The 18,892-nt window shown below is 43.1% G+C and overlaps 1 protein-coding gene across 1 annotated transcript in view; it reads left to right on the top strand.

Moving 5' to 3' along the window:
• The first annotated feature begins 464 nt into the window (after positions 1 to 464).
• The window catches only part of ETV6 (ETS variant transcription factor 6), an 81,161-nt gene continuing 62,733 nt past the window's right edge, over positions 465 to 18,892 (top strand). Inside the window, exon 1 of the mRNA XM_039354582.1 lies at positions 465 to 957. Coding sequence (XP_039210516.1) covers positions 925 to 957 — 33 coding nt within the window. The 5' untranslated portion in view covers positions 465 to 924. The remainder of the gene's footprint in view (positions 958 to 18,892) is intronic.

Here is an 18,892-nt window from a genome sequence, read left to right as displayed (position 1 = left end):
TAAAGATTATCTACCATCCATCCATCCATCCTCCGGCCCATCTCCCCTAGATTACAAGGCAACTTTGCTACACTGTCTTGAGTTCCAGGCCCACCTGAGCCTTGGACTAAAAGGAGGAACCGACGATGCAGCCTCGTTTAACGGGTCTTTAACGGGCCGGCGCGGGACAGCACTTTTCGGGGAGGGCCTCGCGACGGAGCCCCCACAGGTCCCTCTGTGGGTCCCTTTGCAGCCGAGAAGCCCCTCTCCTCCGCCCGGCGGGGGGGGGCATAAGCGGGGGGGGGCCGCAGGACTTGCAGCCCAGCAGGGCAGTTCTCGCTGCAAAGCCCCCCCGCGCCCCTCCCCCCGCTTCCTTCCTTCCTTCCGTCCCTCCCCCCGCCCCGCTTTCTTTTCCGGCAACCGGAGCCCTTTTCCGCCGCCGCCGCCGCGCTCCCATTTCCTGCCGGGCCGGCGCCTTTAAGAGGGCAGAGCCGGTGCCGGGAACTGGCGTCACTTTCCAGCCGAGGAGCTCTCCGAGGCCGCGAGCGGAGGGGCCGCTGCCGAGACCGCCGCCGCCTCCTCCTCGCCCCGGCCGCCCGCCCGCCTGCCTCTCTCTGCCGCCGGGCCCGGGCGGGGAAGGGGAGGAGCCCCCCCCGCGCGGCCCCGAGAGGGAAGGGAAGGGAGGGAGGGCGGCGTCGGGCCTGCCCGCTCCGAGCCATGCGAGGCGCCCTTCCGGGCCGGCGGAGGCGCGCGCGGGCGGCTGGCCGCTGATCCGAGGCGCCGCGCCGCCAGAGCGCCTTCTTCGCCCGCCAGGCCGGCCGGCCCAGGAGCCGCTGCGGGGAAGACCCCGGCAGAGGCGCCCGAGCGAGCGAGTGAGCGGGCGGAGGGAGAGGGGCAGCCGGCCCGACTTCCCGCCTTGCCCGCTCGCCCCCCCCCCGCCCAGACATGTCGGAGGGTCCCGACCTGGTCTGCATCAAGGTAAGAGCCCCCCGCCCTCGCGCCTCGGGGGGGGGCATCCCAGCCGCCTCCCGCCCCGGTCCTCGCCCCGCAAGCGGAGGGGGGGCGGCGGCTTCGGGGAAAGGCGCCTTTTGCCCGGACTCGCCTTCGCGGGATCGATGCCCCCCCCCCAAGTTCTGCCTTTGCAGGTCCTGGAGGCGGGGAGTGCGTGTGTGTGTGTGTGTGTGTGTGTTTGTTTGTGTGTGTCTGGCTCCCAGCCGTTGCGTGGAAGTGCCAGCAGGCAAAGAAAGCGTCCCCTTCCCCCTTCCCCCCTCCGGGACTTGGGAGAAGAGCCTCTCCGGAGAAGTTTCCGAAGTTGCTCCGGCGGGATCCCCGGTCGGGCCCCTGTCCGCGGGCTTTGCGGGGTCCCCGGGCGGAAGGGCGGAAGAGGGGGTCAGCCCCCCGCAGCCCCCCTCCCCGACGGCCGAGGGGCTCCTTGCCGGTCCGGATTTGCGGGGGGGGAAAGACCCGATCGCGGCGCCCCCCTCGGACCAGCCGGCGGCTTCGAGGTTCTTCAGGGGCCTCGGACGCCGCGACTCCTTCCCACCGGGAAGGGCGTCATTGGGGGGGGGCTCTTTTGGGGGACCCCCCGAGGGCTTCTCCCCTTCCCCGACTCCCTTCGCCCGTTTTGAGGGAGGCGGAAACGCCACCGAATCCAGGCTGGCATTGGGCGGCCTTGCGGCCCGCTCCGCCGCCGCGGCTGCCCGGGAGGAAGGCCGCCCGTTCGGCCGCGCTGGCTTGAATCCCGGGGGTTTGATTGAAAGGTGATCAACGAACATCAAGTAACCACCTGAACATGATAAGTCCACGAGGCAGAGAGGGAAAAAGGATACGAAAAGTGCAAAAAAAAAAACCAAAACACCCTTCTAAAAGTAATAGTTGCATGTAAACATTCACCATATATTTAAAGCAGGGGTCTTCAAACTTGGCCCTTTTGTGACTGGTGGACTTCAACTCCCAGAATTCCTCAGCCAGTTTTGCTGGCTGAGGAATTCTGGGAGTTGAAGTCCACCAGTCACAAAAGGGCCAAGTTTGAAGACCCCTGATCTAAAGTAATCTAGTCTATGGCCATGGAGGTAATCATAAAATCTGTCCAAAGTTGATAGGATTGAGGGACCTTAACGTTATTTGGTCCTAAACTCTGCTGATGGTTGTTGGTTCAGAATTACCTTTGGCTAAAATTGTCTGAATTGCTGCTGAATTAAGCTAGTTGAGGACTGTAGTGGAAGACAAACCGAAGAATTGCTAAAAAGGCATTTCTGGATCTTTTAAACCCGCGAGTGCCTGCATTTGAAAACCTTTTTTTACTTGTGTTTTACCGATTAGTCTTCTCTAATCATTGAGGCCCATCTACAAGTAGTGAACATTATTTTATTTTATTTTAAAAAAAATCCCATTATGTTTTAATTTGCATTTCCCTGGAGGATAGCTTGTGTTGTTTCACGCCCAAAGAACTTGATTTCGACATGCCTATAATTTGTTTGGCTGAAATATACTAACATGTACCGTGAGATTCCCACCCTTAAAAAAATGTTAAGGAGAGGTGGTTACCAGCAATTTTAGTACTTGTGGTTCGTGAAAAAAACAGCTCTCGTAATGGGATTGCTAAAATATATTTATTTATAGTTCACCTTTATTTTTTTATAAATAAAAAGCAAACATGCTTAATACTCCTTTCTCTTATTTTCCTCAGAACAACCCCCCTTTGAGGTGGGCTGGGCTGTGAGAAAGCCACCCAGCTGCTTTTTCACACTTAAGGCAGGACTAGAACTCGCCATTTCCTGCTTTTTAGCCTGATGCCTTCACTACCAAACCAAAGTGGCTATTTTTCAGTTCAATAATTGATTTTCATTCAATATTTTTTCAATATCAAGTGTAGTTTGAAGGCTCCACTTTTAAATTGTTTCTGCCTTCTTTTCCTGTGTGGTTCTAGGCAGTGCAGCACAGTTTACCAGAAATGCTTTATGTTATGAACTATCACATAATACCTTCTTTATACAGTTAGGATTGCACAACAATCACTCAGTGGTAGTGACTGGGGATTCCCCCCCCCCTTTCCATAAATCATGGGCTGCCCATATGTAGTCAACTTAAGAGTGAGAAGTGAATGGTTCAGCTCCATTTCAGGAGCTCAAAACCATTGTTTTGTTTACTTTGGATTGCTTTCTATGGGCAGGCCCTGTTGAAGGAAAGGAAATACTTATCAAAGCAAGATTTTTTTCTAGTTTGAGAGTTGCAAGGCTGTTTTCTGAGTACTGTAGTAGAGACTTCTAATGTTTTGCTCCTCTATAGTTAGAAGGCTGTATGACCTCATTAGCTTGCAGATTAATAGGTTGTCATCTTTAGTCTGTGTAAGGATAGGCATGATTTTGCTCAGTCTGTTTTTTCACAGAATAAGATGCTTCTGAGCTGTACCCAAATTCTTTTTTTCTTCTGGAAATGATGTCATCACTCATATTTAGTGGAAAGAGTTCCAAAGCAAAAATAAATACATCTTAAAAATCCACGCTGCATGCTTTCTTTGCTCAGAAGTAAAAAGTGAATATATAGGTTGCTTATTATATCATGGCAGCATTTAATCAAGCAATATTCCTTGCACAACTCTGGGTTTCGCTGTTCACAAAGTTTCCACAAAAGGGGTAGCTTTTGCTTTAGCAACCTCTTTTTTTTTGCAGTAAAAAAGCGTGGTCTTTTTAATATCTTTTTTTTTCATGGTTTCTCCTGGGCCTTACACATGGGCCTCTGCAAAGCTTTTTAGTATTTAAAACAATATTGGCATCTTTTCTCAAAAAGTCTAGGGAGAGAAGGAAAGTCTGTGTGGGGGAGTTTTTTTAAAAAAATAAGGCGAGCCTTTAAATGGGTTTTCGAGCATAATTTGGTACCTGAAAAGTTGGGTGTCCAGCTATATCTAGTTTTGTCTACTTAGAACTAGTCATTTAGTGACCATTCAGATTTATGACATTGAAAAAGTGACTTATGACCATTTATGACGGTCGCAGTGTCCTGGGGTCACATGATCCCCTTTTGTGACCTTCTGACAAGCTAAGCCAATGGGGGAATCCAGATTCATTTAGCCTTGTTACTAATTTAACAACTTGCAATGATTCACTGATTCACAATTGTGTCAAGAATGGTTGTAAAATGGGGTAAAACTCACTTATCAACTGTCTCGCTTAACAAAGGAAATTTTGGGGTCATTTGTGGTCCGGACTTGGTCCTCCACTCTCCCTACCCCCCACCCCACCCACTCAAAGCCAGGATTCAATTCTTTTATTAAATAGAAATCACTCAGGAAAGAGAAGTAAATGAAATCAATTGTGGCTCAAAGGAGCTTATCAAGCAAACAAAGGAGGAAATGAACAAAGTTTATTTCCTGCTTCAGGGCCGGCTTCTATCCACTACCAATATTAGGATGGCCTTTCCTAAGATAAGTGAAATAGACGTGTTCCTGGAGCAGGGGAGATTTATCCTTCATCACAGCCCTGAAGGTGGGGCCTGGGCGGGCCAGGGTGGCGAGTGAGATGCTTTTAAATTTCCTGACATTTCTGGTCCCAAGTTCAGTTGATTCACCCTGTTGAAAAACAAATGGGAGTTGGCCTGCCTGGACCATACTCTGGCATTATCCTAAACCAGTAGAGTTCATCTGATCTGTCAGTTCCTGTAATTCAGTGGGATTATGCAGAAGGGCCTTAGTTCTCCTTTTTGCTACTACTACATTCCCCACTTCCCTGCCCCGAGGGAAAAGGGAGGAGAAAAGGCCAAGTCTGAAATTTCCTGTTTTGTCTTTATCCAAGGGATATCCGAGTGCAATGCATCTCAACCTACGGGGACTTCAATTCCCAGAATTCCTCAGCCAGCCATACTGGCTGGAGAATTCTGGGAGTTGAAGTTCCCATGTCTTAAAGTTGCCAAGGTTGAGATACGTTGCACTAGTCGGTGTCTCTCATCCAAAGTTATACCTTGATCTGACCTACTTAATATTTTTGAGAAGGCCACTAGAGCAGTGTTTCCCAAACTTGACAATTTTAAGGCATGTGGACTTCAACTCCCAGAATTCCACAGCCAGCATTGCTGGCTGTGGAATTCTGGGAGTTGAAGTCCACATGCCTTAAAATTGTCAAGTTTGGGAAACACTGCACTAGAGTGTTGTCACTAAAAAGGCACCGTTGCCTTTGAATTGAGTTCAGCTTCCTTACCAGTAGTAATGAAGTTGGTTTATGTCCAGATTTTATCTAAATAATTCCAGTTACTGAGTTGTGTTGATCAAAATGAATATGTTCATAGTTCTTATTTAGTAAATGAGATCTGATTCTCAAGGGTGACTGCCACATTACTGGTCTGATTAAACATGTTTGATTGAATAAACCACAGTGAGCTACATTCACAACAGTTTAGCCAAAACCAAACCATGTTAAGGCTTACTCAGTACAGTATGAACTCATCCATCCCCATCTATAGTAGTCTTATGATCTTATGAATTTCATTTGTAATTGCAGCAGGATGGCCTTAATGCAACATAATGTCAACACAGAAGACTATTTGCATAACTTACATCGTTTATGCAGTGACATCACACAATGCAGGGGTCCCCAACCCCCAGTCTGTGGATTGGTACCGGGCCGCGGCATGCCATCAACCTGCCCGCACAAACAGGCAAAGCCCCATCCGCGGGATGCAGGCAGCACACACAACCACACACCCTCTGGTCCACGGGAAAACCCCTCTCCACGGAACCAGTCCCTGGTGCCCCAAAAGTTGGGGGCCTCTGACACGATGCATGCAGCAGCAGCAGCAGCCCCTCCCCCACCCATGTATTTGTATTTTTTGCCTAATCAAATCAAACCTATTTTTCTTCTAAAAGCAATTATAAAACAGTGGGCCTCAGGATAACAATACAGGATTAGAATAAAAGACAGAATGGAATAGTGACTTTAATTAAATGTGTTTTAAAGTTTGAAAGCTTCATTTAAAATCCAGGAAGTTCCCTTCAGATTCGAGAAGCTAATAAAAAAGTAAGGTCGTCTAAAGAACAAGCAACATTCTGCATTTTGTCATATAACAGATGAACTCTTCTTGGCTGAAGTGAATTGGTTTACTGGATTTTTTTTTTTTTTTACTTAATAGCTTTCTGGGAAAGAATTTAATCTAGTGGCAGTGCAAATCCAGTGTATTTCTGTTCAATGGAAATTTTCAGTCCTGAATTAGAATAACTTTTCTTTTGTAGCAGCTTCCCTAGCGAAGCGTGTTTTGCTTCAGTGTAATAAATGCCATTTCTCCATTTTAAGTGTTTCACCCCTACAGGAGAGGGGTCTCTGCAGACTTGGCAACTTTAACATAACACCTGTGGTCTTCAACTCTCAGAATTCCCCAACCAGCATGGAGTTGGTCTACAAGTCTTAAAGTTGCTAAGTTTGGAGATCCTGCTGAAGACGAAGGAGAACCTTGCTATGCAACTCTTGGTTTGATGTCTTTTACCGCTTCCCCATTTAAAAAAGTTTTTCACGTTAAAACTCTAGAAGGTAGATCCAGACCTTGTTCACACATTTTGTGCTTTGGTCTTCTAGCTCAGGCTGGTTGGGGAATTCTGGGAAATGAAGTCCACACATCTTAAAATGGTCAAGCTTGAGAAACACTAGTCTACTCAGCCTTGAGATTTCTGCCTCATTGGGCGCTTACCTAGGGGGTGCAGACCTTTCCCCTAAAATGGCCATATAAACCAATTTTGGTGTCTAAGCCCCTGTGATGATCCTGGGAGTATGGAAACAGTCTCTTTTTCAAGTCATGGTCTCTGGATTTCTCCAGAGCCTCCCAAATTACTGGAATTCACTGCTTCCTCCAGAAAACATTGCCAGGAAGAAGTCAGATCTAGAGATGAACTGGCAGAACCAGCTGAATTTTTTCTGCATGACTTTTGGCTGGAAGGAGAACATTGAGAACGTTCTTGGACGTTCAGCACTTTGGTCATTGGCCACCTCCCTCCCTTTCATCCTCATCAAGCATCAGCAGTCTTTTCCATCTCCAGAAGAACCACAAGAAGTTTGTTTTAATTTTAATACATTTGTGTTTATCTCGAGGGTTACTGCTATGGGGAAAATAGGAAGAAGAAGGAGCGTTAGATATGTTCACCGCCTTGAGTTGTTTATTAAAAATAAATAAAGGTGAGAATAAAAAAACAAATAAATATAAATATCTGTTGGTTATTGTAAGCCATCCAGTGTCTGTGTTTGAGGTGGGTGGCTATGTTGGATTATGATTGTAATAAACAGTTGAGTTGGGCAGCTACTGTAAATTAACTAAATAATATAACATTACTATAAACACTTGAACAAGAACGTCACTTCCACACTTCCACATCTCTATCAACAAACATTCTAGTGTTGTTATGGAGCCATCGTAATTCTTATTTTGGTCCTTGGATAAAATGTGTGCTTGGACTATTTTAATCCTGCTTGATTGCTTATTTATTTATTTAACTTATATGCCAGATATCTTCGCATCAGCATCCTGCTCTCAAAAGTCCTAATATTGGATTGTGTGTCTGTCTGTTTGTGCATGAATGCACATAAGAATGAGACTGAATACAGAGCTGTCCGTCACGTGATGTTCCCGGGGTAGGCAACCTTGGCTCTTTTATGACTCGTGGACTTCGACTCTTGATGGAAAGACACTGACCTCTCTTAATTTTTCAGGGTATAAGATTGTTTATTAGAACCTACTTAACAAATGTCTCACTTAGCAACAAAAATGCTGGGCTTAGTTGTGGTCGTGAGTTGAGGACAACCTGTAATTACTTGATTAATTACTCTCCTTAGCATTGTTTTCAGAGAGATTTGCTGATTTCCTTTCATTGCAGGACCCTTTACATGACTCTGCTATATTCTCCAGTCTCCGTTTTGCACTGGGGTCCTTGTCTTGCCTATTGGGAAATACTCAGTTCACTTCCGTACTGGGTAGGTAGATTGCATAGCAGCAAGAGGCAGTGATGTGTTTGTGTGAGTTAGGCAGAGAGAAGAGTGGCTCTGTAAAGCTTTTATTCTTTGGTCACATGCTGGTTTGTTGGCTTCTCACTTGAATAGTCTTCCTCTTCTTCACATGGAGGCTTGCGCTGTCGCTCTCGCCCCATGGGGGCAACCGTGCTGCAAATCCTGGCTTACATTTGGAGAGCCAGCAGTGGGAATATTTACTCGTGTTCCGCCTCGTTTCCCAAGCATCGGGAATTCTGAGAATTGAAGCCCGCATATCTTAGAGAGTCCAAGGCTAGGAAACGCTGATCTACACAGTGCAACTACTGTATATTTCTGCTCCTGCTTACAATTGGGATCATGGCTGGTGTAATGCTAAGCCATACTTGGCTTATTCGGGTTCCCAGTTGGGGCCTACTTAAGATTGAAAGCGGCGGGGGGGGGGAGAGTGACAAGGAAGAAAGCCAAGTTTCCAAACCCACCATCCAGCCCAAAGGCAAATTTTAGTGTTCAGCATTCCCATCTGTGCAGATGCCAGTGTATAAAAACTAAAACTCACTGCTGTCAGTTGTGATCATGCTGTTGTGTGATGCCCGGAGACCAAAAAAGTCTATTTTAAGAAGGGAGTGGCCTGAATTTCTCAGTGTGAAAATGCTCAGTGAAATTATGCAAAGATCTTGCTGGGAAGCGTGTAAATGGCATTTGAAAAAAGTCTTTGCATCACATTTTTCATCTGTATATTAAGGTTTAGTATTGCTAGCTAAAGCCCAGTATAAATATTAAACGCATAAGTCACCTAGCGCTTTCTAAATTTAAATGGCAGACCCTTTTTCCCCTCCAAGATTATCTTACATATTGCATTTTCTTTTCTGCATGTAAGTTGGGACTGTTGATAATAATTACCTTTTAATTGTCAAGTGTCCTGTAACCTGCCATATTATAGTGTCACCCTCTCCAAGTTTACACCGCTACAAAATCCGGCTTTTCCTAGTCGGTGATGCTCACAATGAAAAGTGGTAATTGAGCCCATCTGGATGGGATCGAATTGAGGAACACTGAACATTTAGAATGGCAGCCTGAACTGAGCTGTTAAATATTTTCTTTTTCCATTTCCTATTATGGTTCTACGCTGGAACCAATGTTTACTTGTTCGAAAAGGAAACGAAGGCTGCTCTGAATTTGCGGCTCCTCTTAAAAAAAAAAATTGGCTTGAGCTAGTCAGTCATCTGAAGCTCGATTGATTTGATCTGCGGAGTTAAGATTGCAGAAGTCCAAATGGAAATTGTTTAAAGCTGTTTCCTTTGTCTAATTTTGGACAGGAGGGCTGAGGCGAACGTTTGAAGTTCTCATTATTTTCAAGGATCCAAAGGAATTCACATTATAATCCAGATTCCTATCTTTCTGAGGTATAGAGGTGACATGTTGAGTAGGTTAGCCCAGAATTAATCATGGGTGGTTAAGCAGTTCATAAAGGATGATTTATATATTACATAAGCTATACATCAAAGCTTATAATTCGTAGTACTCATTGGACTGAGGTAGCAGAAGGCCAGGCAGAGCCTGCGGGCGGAATCAAGAAAGTAATCAGCCTAGAAGAGTTAAGTTCCTGCAAAGGGTCTAAGTCCAACTCCTCTTGAATTCCGTTGACTCTTACCAAATGCCAATTTAGTGCTGGCCCTTGGTTGACTAAATTCTTGTCTATAGGCGTAAGCAATAAATCAGCTTAACTGGAACTTGGCACGTGGTCTTGACTCTTCATGTCTGACAAGCTAAAACCAGACAAACCACATTATGGCTCAAAATACAGTGGGAAACCAAATATAGGTTGGAAGTTGATTGTCTTAGAGGTGGGGAAGAAAACTGTTCTTTTTTTTCCAACTTGATGTCCTTCATATAATGTTGGAACGGCAAGTCCCAGAATTCTCTGCCAGCAGAATAAAAGGGAATTCTGGGACTTGTAATCCTGACATATTGGGGGGGGGGGAGAATTGCTTAGGAAAAGATTTAATTGCTTGTTCCCATTCCAGAATTGTTAAATGAACCCCAACTGGCACTTTCGCGTAAGAATGATTCCGTATAGGATTTCCACGGACTAATTTTTTTGTTTAAATACGAATTAAAACGGAGCCGAAACCATTTATAATCTTACATGAAAAATTGTACAGCTTCTTTCTTTGGGATTCAGCCTCTTACACACCATCTTCCTGTTCTAGGGAAGACTTGTAATCTGAGGGATTTTGAATTTTTAAAACTAAAATAGCTATATCTAGCCCATGCTTGAATTGTTGATAAATCACAAGTTGAATCAGGCTGTCCTGGTAACAGTAAAATGTGGATTATAGCCAAGCATTTCAATCACAGGATGTTTTTTTTTCTCACACTCGCTTGAATATTTTTATTTCCGCAAGGGTTTTATCAGATCAAATATGTACAGGTCCCTGGACACCACATTTTCCCAGATACATTTGAGACACGCATCAAGGCCTCAATTTGAAGATTGTATCAAAAGATGCTGAGTTTAAACTCAAACCAGGTAATTTGCTGGTTTTAAACTCAAAATCTGGTGATTTTTTTCCCCCAAGAAAACAGAATCTTTGTCTATTTCCTCCCCTTTTTGCAGTGCAGGTTACTTATAATGTTTACTTGGTTGATGTTTTTTTTTTTAAAAAAATGACTCACATCTTCATTCTATTTCTTATATAATTTAACAATATAATCCAAGACGTTTGAATGTGTAACTCATAAATGCTTTTCATTCGGCAAGGGAGAGGCTTCAATTTTCTCTGTGCTTCGAAAAATGATCAACATTGGATGATGGAAGCTGCAGCTTGCAGTCGGAAGTATGTCTCAAGAAAGGTCCACTCTCTGGGGGCACCCCCGTCCTTGGAATATGCTTTGTCCAATAGGTAGAAGAGGACGCGTGTGTAGGTGAACCTCCAAAACATTTTTTTGGAGGATGTGTCCACTTCCCCATCCTCTCTTAGACTTACTTTTTTAAAAAAAAAAGTGGCTAAAATTAGCTGGAGAACTTCAAGAATATGTACTCTCTCAGCCGCGATGTCAGGCTTGGATGTGAAGCCAGTTGGTCAATTCTTCTCGCAACCAACACTTGGTTGATGGGGAAAAAGTGGACCTGCAGTTGTGGGAAAAAGAAATCACGATAGGCAGTGTTTCTCAACCTTGACCATTTTAAGGCATGTGGACTTCAACTCCCAGAATTCCACAGCCAGCCAATGCTGGCTGTGGAATTCTGGGAGTTGAAGTCTACATGCCTTAAAATGGTCAAGGTTGAGAAACACTGCCTATCGTGATTTCTAGGGTGATAGTAAAACTCAACAAAGCAGAGATATCCTATGAATGGATTATTAGTAAGATGCCTCAAGGGAGCCTAACATCACTTCAACAACACACAGGCCGAATGTTGGCAAATGAAGGGCTGGAAATTAGAGGCTGAATCACGTTCCAGAGCTCTATCCATCAGCTGGTTGCAGACTGGTTTGCTTCTGAGCATGGGGGTCTAAACCTCTTGACCTGGAACTGAGTTGGTGGCGTATCTAAGATTCAGTGGTGCCACAATGGCACTTGCCAGACGAGAGCAGGCCTGGATAGCGCAGAGTTTTACTCTGTGGCATTTGCTACTTCATGGTGTGGGGTCAGGGGTCTTGAGACTTGGCCCTTTGATGACTTGTGGACTTCAACTCCCAGAATTCCTCAGCCAGCCACGCTGGTTGAGGAATTCTGGGAGTTGAAGTCCACAAGTCTTAAAGTGGGCAAGTTTGAGGAGCCCTGTTTTAGAAGAAGATCTCTCCTTACTTGAAAAAAAAGCCCTTATCATTGGGCAATATAACTACTCACAGGCTGGTAGCATCGTATCAAGGAATGTGTTTCACTATCTAATTTAAGGCACACTGGTTTGCTGTTTTGGAATTCAACTGGTTGTTTGATGCAGCCACCCAAGGTAGCTTGCTACTTGGAGGTGTGTGTTTAAACGTAGGTGGTGTATGAAATTGGAAAGCTCCGTTTTACCTGTTTATGAGGTAGGTTTTTATAATGGCAGCTCCCTGAGGGAGATAAAAGCGTGCAAAATGTGAACACAATAAGGAGGTGACGGCTCGTGTGGCAAATTATTCACTTCCTCCCTTCTTCTTGTTCCTCTTGAATGCCTAGATGGGTCATTCCTGAAATTGGCCGTTGGCTAATTAGAGATCTCAGCAAATCTGTCTCTTTCATCTGATGGAAACGCTTGGGGGGGGGGTTTGCTTAGGATACCTAAAACACGTTTGGAAACGATTTAGATTTCAGTTCCTTTGGCAGCCCCTTTTGAAAAGGGAATCTCGTTTAAAATGAATTTTGACTATAATGTTAACACAGTTCATCGTGAATGTTTAACTCAGTGTTTCCCAAACTTGACAATTTTAAGGCATGTGGACTTCAACTCCCAGAATTCCACAGCCAGCGTTGCTGGCTGTGGAATTCTGGGAGTTGAAGTCCTCATGCCTTAAAATTGTCAAGTTTGGGAAACACTGGTTTAACTCTATGAATTAAGGACCTATTTCTTGAATAAGACGATTTTTTTTTTTTTCAGATTTGGTAGTGATGTTTCAAAACTCAGCAGTTTCGGAAAATGATTTATACTAGAGTAAAAGAAATTCTAAAAGTTACATTTGTTTTCCAGAATGTGGTTTTTAAGTTAAATATCACTAAGTCCTGTATTCCCACAAAGTATACTGTGCTAGCGTTGACTCTTCCAAGGATACCCAGTGCTTTCTACTGGAAAGCATATACAATTCTGTCTGTAAAAGAACAGCTAATTAAGTTAACGGCGTGCCTCTCAGTCCAAAATTTACTTAATTGGACTCAGAATTTAACTTGGCTTGGAAAGCATTTTTGGATTATAATTCTATATACAAGCCAGTATCACGGTCCAAAATTTCAGTTTGTCTTAACACGAGAATGTAATATTCAAGTTGTGAAACTTAAATCAGAATAGATCTTCAGTATGTTGAATAGAATTTGCTGTAACTTTTGATCTTATGGTAATATTTATACATTGTTAGGATTTTAATTACAGCCTGTACTTTTCAAAAGGATGTAATAGATTCAGTTGGCAAAAGGAATTAATGAAATATTGACCATTTTTACCTTAAAAATATCTAGAATATGTTGCAGATACATATAGTCCTCAATTGCAACCATTCATTTAGTGACTGAAGTTACAGTGATTGAAAAAAGTGACTTATGGACATTTTCTGGACTTAACAGCCGTTGCAGCCTCCCTGTGGTCACATGATCAAAATTCAGAGGCTCGGCAACTGGCATGTACTTATGAGGGTTGCGATGTCCTGTGGTCACATGATTCCCTTTTGCGATCTTCAGACAAGCAAAGTCAAAGAGGAAGTCAGATACACTTAACAACCGTGTTAGTAACTTGAGTGTAGTGATTCTCTTAACAATGGGGCAAAATTCACTTAACAACTCCTGCTTACCAATGGAAATTTTGGGCTCAATTGTGGTTATAAGTTGAGGACTTCCTGTATTAAACATTGTAAGTGACACAATGGTATTTATTATTAATATTTATTTCGGATAAGCTTTTGGTGACTAGTAGTTTATCTACCATTATCAGTACATGCTGTGAGTAGTCAGTGAGAATGGCTGATACGATGGCTACTATGGGAAGCTAAGGTCGATCTTAAAATTTTAATTTTTTATATTGGTATCTTTTATTCTCCCCATGTGTAATACTGTAGTAATTTTAATATAAAATAACAATTGCTTTTTAGTACAAGAACTTTATTTCTTGTGCCCAAGGGATAACATGTAAAAAAGAATAGAGAACGGAGGAGTTAAGTTGAGCAAAGTTTCAATTTTCAAAATGGGAAATTTCCAGGATTAAATCTCATTCCTGGGAAAAGGCAGAAACTGCTGATGGTAATGATAATTTAGGAAATTGAGACCAAACAAATGATCTTGGGAAACAAAACATTGATGCAATGAATCTCGTTGGTTTTTTTCCCTATCTCCACAGCTGTTTTTTTCCCCTAAAAATGTGCACATATGGAAGTGTCTACAATTATAAGTCATCATTCTGATTTTTATTATTTTAATGGTTTTCTTACTTTTTCGGTCCACTTTTATTTTGTTCTCTTATGAAATGAACAAAACATGAAAATCTTTGTTGTCCTGGGATTCTACAGCCTACAGTTCCATCTGTAGTAAGAATGAAAAGCTCTTGTAAAGTAAATTCATTTAGTAAATGTAATTACTTTTGAAGTAAATTGCCCTTTCACATCAAAACACATAAACCAGACCTGATGATTTTATAGATTAAACGGAGGTATTCCGACTTCTTAAAGTTGCCCATAGAACTCAGATCCACGATGAGCACCATACAAACAAACGGGATATATTTCATTTTCCTAAAGCATTTCTATTTTCCTCTAGAGAAAAAAAAATCCAGTGATTTGGAAATCAGACCCCTTGTCTGATTTTGGGTTTGAAGTTTTACCAAAGTAACTTCAGATGGCTCACATCACCTGCCAACATTATATATATATAAAAAATCTAGATAAGATTTATAAAATCTGCACTGCCTGCATATGGAAAGAAGTGGACCAAATCCTGGTTCATTTTATTCTAATTATACAAGTTGACCTCAACTGATGAACACAATTGAGGCCAAAATTTCTGTTGCTAGGCGAGGCAGTTGTTTAGCGAGCTGCACATCATTTTATGACCCTTTTTGTCACAGTTGTTAAGTGAGTCATGCAGTTGTTAAGTGAATCTGGCTTCCCCATTGACTTTGCAATGATGAGAGTGGGAGGACGGATGGAGAGCAACGGATGGGAACCAATCCAGGCAAGAAGCAACCTAGAACCAAGGAGAAATTTGCTGACAGTGAGATCAATTAAGCAGTGGAACAGCCTGCCTCCAGAAGTTATGGGTGCTCCATCATTGGAAGCTTTTAAGAAGAGACTGGACCATCCATTTGTCTGGAAGGCTCCAGGATGTCCTGCTTGAGCAAAGTGGGGCCTCCAAGGTCCCTTCCGACTCTGTTATGCAGTAGTTCTGAGTTTATACAAAACAGAGAATATCAGGTGTCTTCAAACTTGGCCCTTTTATGACTTGTGGACTTCAACTCCCAGAATTCCTCAGCCAGGCACGCGTGCCTGGCTGAGGAATTCTGGGAGTTGAAGTCCACAAGTCATAAAAGGGCCAAGTTTGAAGACACCTGCTGTGTATAAACAGGGAGCAAGTCACAGTCATTAGCACTGGTGATATTACCTGGTTGGTTAATGAAAGCAACCAAGCTCAGAAGCTTGTCGGAAGCTGGTTGGGGAGGCTGCTGGTGGGGGTTGCATGACCCCAGGACCACCGCAAGTGCCCGAGGTTTGATCACACGACTTACGGAGATGCTGCAACTGTCACATGTGTGATAACTGGTCATGAGTCCCTTTTTCCAGCACCATTTGAATGATCACTAAATGAATGGCCATGAGGATTATCTGCGGTTCATTGTTCTCTGGACGCCGTGTGGTTTATTGCACGTGGAAATGAAAAATGTCGCTGTCCAACCGGCTGCCCCATTGGAAAAAGACAGCGGAGCCCATAGGGCAGTGGTTCTCAACCTTTTTAATGCCGTGACCCCCCAACCGGTCGTAAGTCGAGGACTACTCAACTGGTTGTAAGTCGAGGACTACTCAACTGGTGCAGCACCGTTTGCAGAGTGGGACTTTTGGCGGGCTCAGCAGGGCAGGGACAGCCTGGACAATTCCTATTGGCTTTGGAAAGCCAATAGAATTAAACTCTATTCAAGAGAGTCTATTCTATTGGCTTTCAAAAGCCAATAGAATAAAAGGGAGTAGCACAGCTAAGGAAAAGGGGGGGGGGGGAAATGGCGGACTGCGTTGTTTGGCGACTCCCGTGAAATGGTCATTCGACCCCAAATGGGGTCCCGACCCACCGGTTGAGAACCATTGCTATAGGGGGAGGATTTAACTTTTTCTAGCTTAGTTGTCTTTGGCGTAATGCAGTGAGAGAACCCTGCAAATGATGTGTACATAATAATGTAATAACAGTACATTTGAACTAGATTTGAACGCCTTTTGGCTAAACATTGCAGGAAACAGCTATAATTATGTAAGAATGGAAGCTAACCTAATGAATGAATGAAGTAATTCTTTATTAGGGCAAAAAGCCAACCACTTAAAATAGCCCACAAACATTAAAAAATCCGCCCAGTAAAGAAAAATTCTAAAACAGTTATTAACTTAATGAAACTGTAGGAGGAGAGCAGCATTAGTGTAGGAGAACTAGAAATCAGGAGTCTTCTGGTTGCCACTTTTCTGACTAATGCATTTTATTAAAAGGCACACACTTTCATGAGTTTCTTCAGCTGACCAAAACTTCTGCCTTTTAATAAAACTTGTTTGTCGGAAAAGGTGCAACCAGACTCTTCCTGATTTTTAACTTAATGAAGGAGTTAATAAGTGGGTGAAATGATGGAGAGATAGCTGGCTGCTGAGTCTTAGTGGGGACTCCTAGTTTCTTGCTTCGTCCCATGGGCTATTCTGCAAAATTTTGCTAGTGTGTAGGTCAGTGTTTCTCAGTTTGGCTGCTTGAAGATGTGTGGACCTCAACTCCCAGAATTCCCTAGCCAGCCATTTTGGCTGGGGAATTCTGGGAGTTGAAGTTGTCAGATCTTCAAGCGCTATCGTGTGAGAAACACCGATGTAGATTCTATTAAGGCAGGGGTTCTCAAGCTTGGCCACTTTAAGACTTGTGGACTTCAATTCCCAGAATTCCTCGGCTGAGGAATTCTGGGAATTGAAGTCCACAAGTCTTAAAGTGGCCAAGCTTGAGAACCCCTGTATTAAGGCTCCATTAGGGGACTCAAGAAATTTGCTAAAATACGCTTCTGATGAAATCTCATATTAATAAAATCTCCAGTGAAGTGGTCTTGGGACTCAAATATCAACTTTCTGTCAAGACATGAGCCTGAAATAGCAGACAAGGCTGTAGCATCCAAAGGACTCTGGACGGGACAGCTACATTTACAGTAATTTTACACCATTTGTGGCAATTTGTGAGATTTCCACCGTGACGTTATGAGACAAATGATGCACGTCACGATATTTCTATCCCTTTTTATCATGATGTGGATGATGGAAATGGTCACCAATGATGTAATTTGAGATTTAGCAGTTTCTATCCCAATAGTTCTCTTAAATCAATGTTTAAGTTTATAGCAAATTCCTATAATAGCCACCATACAATAGAATATGTCCAACTATTTTGACCTCATAAAAGCGAACTGTGCATAAATAAAAATGCCAATCTGTTTTCTTTGCTTAGATACTTACTGTATCTAATAGTTGTAACTATTGCAGAAATAATGTAATTATTCTATAACTTAATTTTACCTTGGTTTTTTTAATTTAATTACTTCAATAATTTAATACATTTAATTTAATTAATTGTATTTTATTAATTTAGCTTCTTTGTTGTGAATTGCCCAGCGTTATTGATAGCCAACTGGCATTACATTTATGGTAATAAATTATTATTTAGACGAGAATGTTTGAACAAAATGTGAAGACAGAATATGAAATAGTTTTGTGTGTGTGTGTATGTGAGGGTGTGTGTATGCATTGACTAAAGAGTAAAATTCTATCTGGGCCAATTTCATTAATTATTAGTTGTTAGTATATTAAGAAGACATGTTCCTCCTTTTTTCTACAGTATTTGCTCCAGCACAATAGCTTGCACTCCGAATAATAAGTCTCTCTGATGGAATTTGGCACTACCATCCTCTTTTCATGCTGATGACATAAGTGCTAATTTTCAGAGAGAAATGGGAAAAAGCATTATGCAAACGTCGCTCTGCCTCTGAAACTGACGTGCTTTCATCTTCCCCCAGTAACAATTTGGACCCAGCAACATTGATTGAACTAGAGATTTTGGCAGGCTTTATTGGTTTTGTTGACGCCAAGCAATTGAGAGATAAATTGGCTTTAAACAGATTTTTCATTGTTGATGACTGAAATCTTGACTGTATTTCTGATTTTCGTATCGTTGGGTTTAATGGTGGTTTTACATTAGAATCTGTACTATTGCAAGTAGAACAAATAAATGATTAACCTATCTAAGTTATAAATCTTTTAAAACTCATTTTAGCTTCCAGTGCCCCATTTCAAGCTCAAAATGGACATTTTGGATTCAGAAATGGATATTCTCCCCTTGCCAGAAGTGTTCCAGTGTTGCCTTATGGTTTGAGGTGAGGTAGGACATTGGGGGCTCCAGAATGCTCCTGATGAGGGTCAACAAGCATCCAGATGTTTGCCTTGACTTCAGAACAGCCCGTTTTGAGGTGGAGATGTTTCCTGACCATTAGGCTGCTATGTGGTGTCCCACCTGCTAAGTAGAGAATGGTGAAAACGTCCATTTGGTGTTCAAAGTATGACATTGATGTGTGAATTGAAGGCTATTTCATTTCATTCTGCCTTTTAGTCTATGAAAAGCTTCCAAAGAGACGGGGGGGGGAACTGACTCAGTGAATTTTAAACTCTGCAAGTGACACAGAGCTTTGCATTTCAAAATCAGAATGGTTAATGGACATCTAACAAAACAGGTGCAGAAAAATGGAAGCAACATTTTGCTTTGAACCCCAAGCCAAAGCATCTTAACAAAAGATTTTAATTGGAGGGTTCAGCAAAAAAGAAAGTCAGGAAGTTTTTGGTTGTTACAGGTTTGGGCTGCAACAAAATTCTTGGAGATCTTAGAAGGGTTTTATAAGATGATGCCTGCCACTCATGCTCCCCCCACTGGGCTGGCCCCTCCAAGCTAGAAAGTGGAGCTTCATGCCTGCTTGTCCTTTTCTCCGGTGGCCCGGTTTCAAGCAGGTGAGGCCCGGGTAATGGGCCACAGCCTGGGGCTTGGGGACCCCTGCTCTACCT

The sequence above is a fragment of the Crotalus tigris genome, unplaced genomic scaffold (assembly GCF_016545835.1).
Source record: "Crotalus tigris isolate CLP2741 ecotype Arizona unplaced genomic scaffold, ASM1654583v1 scf7180000018563.1161478300:1536566, whole genome shotgun sequence".
In the NCBI taxonomy this organism is placed as follows: domain Eukaryota; kingdom Metazoa; phylum Chordata; class Lepidosauria; order Squamata; family Viperidae; genus Crotalus; species Crotalus tigris.
This window is presented reverse-complemented; position numbering and strand designations above follow the sequence as displayed.